Source organism: Miniopterus schreibersii (assembly GCF_964146895.1).
Source record: "Miniopterus schreibersii genome assembly, chromosome: 8".
NCBI classification, from domain to species: Eukaryota; Metazoa; Chordata; class Mammalia; order Chiroptera; family Miniopteridae; genus Miniopterus; species Miniopterus schreibersii.
The window spans coordinates 6,395,333-6,401,332 of NC_138109.1; the positions used below are offsets into that span (position 1 = coordinate 6,395,333).

A 6,000-nucleotide genomic window follows, 5' to 3' on the forward strand; every position below is an offset into this window, starting at 1 on the left:
CTATCTTGGAAGGTAAAGCGGGTGGGGTAGGGGACCCTGACCCTCCATTAATAGATTCCCTGCGAGGAGCAAGAGGGGAGAGAGTGTCTGGACCACCCCTGGGCTTTTCTTCTCTGAGACCAAGCCAGTTAGGGGGCAAGGCCTGAAGCCAGGATGGCTCATGTCTCCAGGTGACACCAGTCAAGAAAAAAAGGCACCTGTCCATGAACTTCTTTGGTCAGACTATTCTCCTTCCTCAAAGTTTAAAGGACCTAGAATTAAAAGAAGTGTTTGCTTGCTTTGGTAGTTTTTCTTTTTAATCCTCACTCCAGAATATGTTTTTACTGATCTTTAGAGACAGAAGAAGGGAGAGAGAAACACCCATCGGTTGCTTCCCTCGCGCACCCCGACTGGGGACAGAACCTGGAACCTGGGGAAGTGCCCTGACCGGGAATTAAGCCTGCAACCGTTTGGTGTATGGGGCGATGCTCCAACCCACTGAGCCACCCGGCCAGGGCATTTCGGCAGTTTTGAGAAAGTTTCGGCCGAGCTAATGTGATTGCCGAATAAGTATAAATGCAGTTGAAGACACAGCCTGTCCCTGCCACACTGATGTGTCCTGATCATGTTTCTGTTTCCACTTCCTCCCAGGTCTGTCTTCCAACGTTGTCCCTATGTACTTAGGGGAGCTGGCCCCTAAGAACCTGAGGGGGGCCCTGGGGGTGGTGCCCCAGCTCTTCATCACTGTCGGCATCCTCGTGGCCCAGATCTTCGGCCTTCGGAATGTCCTTGCAACCAAGGAAGGTAAGCCCAACGCCTCAGGGCCCCCAACCCTCCCTCTGCTCGGCTGGACGTTCTGTGAGCTGGTCTTTTCTCTCTAATCAGCTGGCTGTCCCTCTGGACCCCAACCCTGCCCTGACCCCACACATTGGTGGTGACGGATTGGCTGACAGTTTCTAGTCCCTCTTAGGACATGGGTGAGGTGGCTTTGAGTGAGCAGGAAGCGCCGCTATCTGGCTTTCTCTTGGCCTGGTGGTGGCTGTCCACATGAGGGCCTAGGTATGGTGGTGACGGCCACCAGCACACCGGGCTCTGTGCATGCGACTTCCAGGCTCCACTTCCCTTGAGTCTCTCAGCAGCGCCACTGCCGGGGTCTGTGTGTTATCCCATGCCAAAGACCGGGAAAGAGCGCCACTGGCCTGGCCCCTGTGGGTGAGCTGGGGAGTCGCAGGGCCCCCCAGACCCTGACTCTGGGCCAGTGGTAAATCACTGGTCATCAGGTGGTCATCACCTTAAGTTTGACAGAAAGTCTTTACAGCACATGGCTCAGAGTAGCCCAGGGTTCCACGTGCCTGGGTTCAAATCTCAGTTTTGTTCCTAAATAACTGATCTTGGGCAAGAGACCTGCACCTTCAGGCCTCTCAGCTTTTCCATGTGCAAAATGGGGTTGGTCCTGTACCTGCCTCCTGACATTGCTGGGGTGGAGAAGTGGGTTCACACATGAAGAGCCCAGAAAGGAGCACGCAGCACACACCTGTGTGCGGTCATCGCTGGCTGCAAGCCCGAGTAGACGAGGGGGTGAGCCGGGGCGTTAACAGCTCTTAGGAGCCCGAACCCCTCACTCACTCACTGAACCGTTTTTACTGTGAGATGAAGCCTGCGTAGAAAGAACGCGTAATGCATAAGTGTACATTTAGTCAAATAGACATCAAACACCGTGTGACCCCCACCCAGGTCAGGAACTGGAACTGTGCCAGTCCCCCAGAAGCCTGCTGTGTGCCCCTCAGTCATGGCCTTCCCACCCCAAAAGAAGCACTGAGTGGATTAAAAAAAACTTTTTTTAAAAATTGATTTCAGAGACAGGAAGGGGGAGAGAGAGAGAGAGAGAGAGAGAAACATCAATGATGAGAGTCATTGATCGGCTGCCTCCTGCACGCCCCCTACTGGGGACTGAGCCCTCAACCTGGGCATGTGCCCTGACCGGGAATCGAACCGTGATCTCCTGAATTTTAGGTCGATGCTCAACTTCTGAGCCACACCGGCCAGGCCTGAGTCAATATTAATGACCATCTCATCTTTGCTCTGCCCTATAGTTTCGCCACCTTTTGCCAAGATTATTTTCCATTTCTGGACTTCCTACAGTGGGGCCTACCGGGTAGATGATTATGCCCAGCATGGCATTGGCGAGATGGGCACCTTTCTGGGCGCCTTCAAGCCTTGCTTTTCAAGCCACGCCACGGTTTATGTGTCCATTCTAGCACTGTGGACATTGGCACTGCTCCTGGGTTTCTTCCTTAACCAGGGCTGCCCTGACCATTCCAGCTTGCATGCCCTGGTGGCCCAGGCATACACCTGAGCGAGACTGCTGGGTCAGAGCTTGGGAGGGTGTCCAGCATCACCAACTCCTGCCGACCTGTCCTCTAAAGACGCCACATGTCCACACAATGACAGTGTGGCTGCTTCCCATTTGCCCACATTTTCGCCAGTACTACTTGGTGGTCAGAATTTTTCATTTTGTCCACCTGGTAGGTGGTTCATCACTGCCCATTTTGTAAGTATTTGCAGAGTGTTTGTTAAGCTCCATTCTAGGTGCTGGGGACACGGGATGAGAATGACGATGGCCCTGCCCCTGCAGAGCCTGTGTTCCAGCTCTGAAGAAAACCAATCAGGGTGATGGGCCAGAGTGGCCAGCTGGGTGCTGTGGGGGTGGAGGCGGCGAGAGGCAGGATTCTTGGCTGGGGGGCCTCTCATGGGAGACGCTGGCTCCTTGCAGGCTGGCCGATCCTCCTGGGGGTGACCGGGATCCCGGCAGGCCTGCAGCTCCTGGTGCTGCCCTTCTTTCCTGAGAGCCCCAGGTACCTGCTGGTTCAGAAGAAAGACCCCGAAGCTGCCAGGAAAGGTGAGGCTCTCCTGTGGGAGGAGCGGAAGGGCCTGGGCCGCGGCTGTGGCCCACCCTCCGACGCCTGGGCCCCCTCCCTTAGCCCTGAAGAGGCTGCGTGGCTGGGACAGCGTGGATGCTGAAATGGAGGAGATCGAGCAGGAGGCCGAGGCCGAGAAGGCTGCGGGCTTCATCTCCGTGGTGAAGCTGTTCAAGATGAGGTCCCTGCGGTGGCAGCTCATCTCCGTCATCGTCCTCATGGGCGGCCAGCAGCTGTCGGGGGTGAACGCGGTAGGGGGCAGCCCGGGACGGGGGCGGCGCGGTGGGCGGGGGCCAGGCCGTGGCCTGCAGGCCCAGCAGCCTCTGGGGTGTCTCCCAGATCTACTACTACGCGGACCAGATCTACCGGAGCGCCGGCGTGGGCGAGAACGACGTCCAGTATGTGACGGCCGGCACGGGGGCTGTCAACGTGGTGATAACCATGGTGGCCGTGAGTGTCCCGGGGAGCTGCCAAGGATGGGGGCCACCTCGAGAATGGGGATCAGGGAGCTGAGTCCCATCAGCTGCCAAGGATGGGGGGCACCTCGAGAATGGGGATCCTGGCCGAGGAAGGAGCCAGATCTAAGGCGGCAAGATGACCCTCGGTCCCTTCGCATGTAGCCTCTGGGCCCTGCTCAGATGACAGCCTGTCCCCTATGGGAGGTGGCCTATGGCTCTTGGAAGATGGAGGTGGCTCTGCCCCCAGGCCCAGAGCTTCCACTGCGTGAGCTGGTGCTCCTGCTTCTCAGAGGCCAATGCCTGTGCCAGGGCACACGACAGGAGCAAATGGGACCCCTGGACTGAGCAGTGCTGTGGCCGCTGGCCATTCGGGGGACACCCTTGGGGGCACACAACACGTGGGCTGTCCTCGCAGCCGCCCTTCGGAAGGGGGTGCGCGGGGCGGGCGAGGAGCTTCCTGCGAAGGCGGCTCGGTCGGGGGTGTCCGGTGGGGCTCGGGCTCTGAGCCTCCCTGCTCCTCCGGGCCCTCCCCTCCCCTCCCCTCCCCTCCAGGTGTTCGTGGTGGAGCTCTTGGGGAGGAGGGTCCTGCTGCTCCTGGGCTTCTCCGTCTGCTTCTCCGCCTGCTGCGTGCTCACGGCCGCCCTGGTTCTGCAGGTGAGGGGGGTGGAGCCGGGGTGGACGGTGTGCGGCCCGCGCCCACCCCCGTGGCCCACTGCCCGCCGCCCGCCCGTCTTCCAGTGGCAACAGCGGCCCTGCCTGTTGAAAGAGGAGCCGGGTGCCATCCTTCCCCAACCCAGGCGGAGCAGCTGGCCCCTGGGAACCGAGATGCCCGGCATTCCCTGTCCCGGGTTGTCTGTGCTTTGCCGGGTGCGACCCAACTCTCTTTTGTCCCCACAGAATACAGTAACCTGGATGCCTTACCTCAGCATCACCTGTGTCATCCTCTACGTTATAGGACACGCCCTGGGGCCCAGTACGTACCCGAGCTGGTCCTGTGCTTCCGTGGTACCCCTCCCGCACCATCGGCCGTAGAAACTCCGGCCTGAGCTCCCTGGAGGGGCCCCGGGGACGCCCGTCTCCCTGTTGCAGGCGGGCGGGGGCAGAGCGCAGTTAGAGCGGAAACAGGCGCGGCCGTGTCGGCTGGAGCGCGCTGCCCCGTGTGGTTGGCACTGAGCGCCTTACAGGTGGTCACGGGCCCCTTTAGGGACATCATAGCATGGGACCCGGAATCCCGGAGACTCGCCGCTCCCACCTTGCACACATGGCTGAGGCGCCCTGCACGCAGCAGGGGTCCAGGCCCCGGTGGCCCGGCCCTGCCTTCGGCGAGCACAGCCCTTCCTCTCCCTCCCCCAGGCCCCATCCCCTCGCTGCTGATCACCGAGATCTTCCTGCAGTCCTCCCGCTCGTCTGCCTTCATGGTGGGGGGCAGTGTCCACTGGCTCTCCAACTTCGCCGTGGGCTTGCTCTTCCCCTTCATTCAAGTAAGTGTGACCCTGGGGGGGCCCTGGATTCGCAACATCCTCAAGCAGGAAAGGGAAAACCTCTTCAACAACATGAACCTGGCTCCCCTTCCCGCAGGAGGGCCTCGAAGCCTACAGCTTCATCATCTTTGCTGTGATATGTCTCCTCACCACCATCTACATATCCCTGGTTGTCCCCGAGACCAAGGGCAAGACGTTCATGGAGATCAATCAGAGTTTCGCCAAGATGAACAAGGTGTCAGAGGTGCACCCAGAGAAGGAGGAACTGAAGGAACTGCCGCCCCCCATTCTGGAGCACTAGCTCAGGAGGAGGAGCCTGTGGAGCGGGTCTGTGTGGAGCTCCCTTCCTGGGGTTTTTCCCTGACTATAACTATCCAGAACTAGGACAAGTCCCGGGTGGAATGCAGGCCCCGCAGGGACTGCCCAAAGGGCTTCCGTGCAGTTCCTAAAGCCAGGCTGTCTCTCCAGGCTCACCCATCCCCAGGCCTGAGTCACAGTGAGCAGCTGTCCCTCAGCCATGGCTGGGTCAGCCATTGTGTGGCCCCGTAACACCAGCTCTTACAACAAAAAGCATTGCTATGGTTGTGAGATAGAAGGAATCAAATTTGGCCAGAGAAACAAACCTTTCTCCAATCCCTCGGGTCTCCTGGGGGCCACGGGCATGCGTTCAGAGCAGAACTCATCCTCTTGTAAGACTCATCTCCAGGATCACCACCCTTGGAAAGTGTGAGGTCACAAGTAATGATGTCCAGGAAGGTGGGAAGCAGGTCCCTATGGAGACCTTAACCAAGTCAGGGATTATTAATCCTAAATTATAGTTAGAGGACAATGGAATTGTATACTCAATAAAACAAATGTGATCATTTTTCACCAAGATGTGCTTCATTTCTGCGAGCAGGTGAAGGGGGGGAGGGGCATTCCCCTGCTGCTTCAAGCAGTTTGGCTGCATCGGAGTGTCAGCCCCTTGAGGAGGGTTTGGCCAGTTTTGTTTATCCCAGAATCCCCACCGCCTGGAGCAGGCATGGAGAGGCACTCGGGCAATATCTTCTGAAAGAAGGGGAGAAATGAGAAACAAAGCGGTTGCAAAGTTGTGAGTTTTTAAATTTGAGGTTGGAGAAACCTCTGCATATCTTAGGTGCATGGTGAACACCGAGGTGTCCTAAA

At 58.3% G+C, this 6,000-nt stretch overlaps 1 protein-coding gene across 3 annotated transcripts in view; it reads left to right on the top strand.

The window, feature by feature from the left end:
- Positions 1-5,708, top strand: part of LOC308561162 (solute carrier family 2, facilitated glucose transporter member 5-like) — a 42,968-nt gene extending 37,260 nt beyond the window's left edge. For 2 of the 3 annotated variants that reach the window (XM_081145754.1, XM_081145751.1), the window contains 8 exons: positions 631-783; positions 2,753-2,878; positions 2,961-3,148; positions 3,237-3,347; positions 3,908-4,009; positions 4,253-4,328; positions 4,709-4,836; positions 4,934-5,708. In XM_081145754.1, the coding sequence (XP_081001880.1) occupies positions 631-783; positions 2,753-2,878; positions 2,961-3,148; positions 3,237-3,347; positions 3,908-4,009; positions 4,253-4,328; positions 4,709-4,836; positions 4,934-5,137 (1,088 nt within the window). In that variant the 3' untranslated portion in view covers positions 5,138-5,708. The remainder of the gene's footprint in view (positions 1-630; positions 784-2,752; positions 2,879-2,960; positions 3,149-3,236; positions 3,348-3,907; positions 4,010-4,252; positions 4,329-4,708; positions 4,837-4,933) is intronic. The other variant, XM_081145752.1, reaches the window with a different exon arrangement.
- Positions 5,709-6,000: the final 292 nt, after the last annotated feature.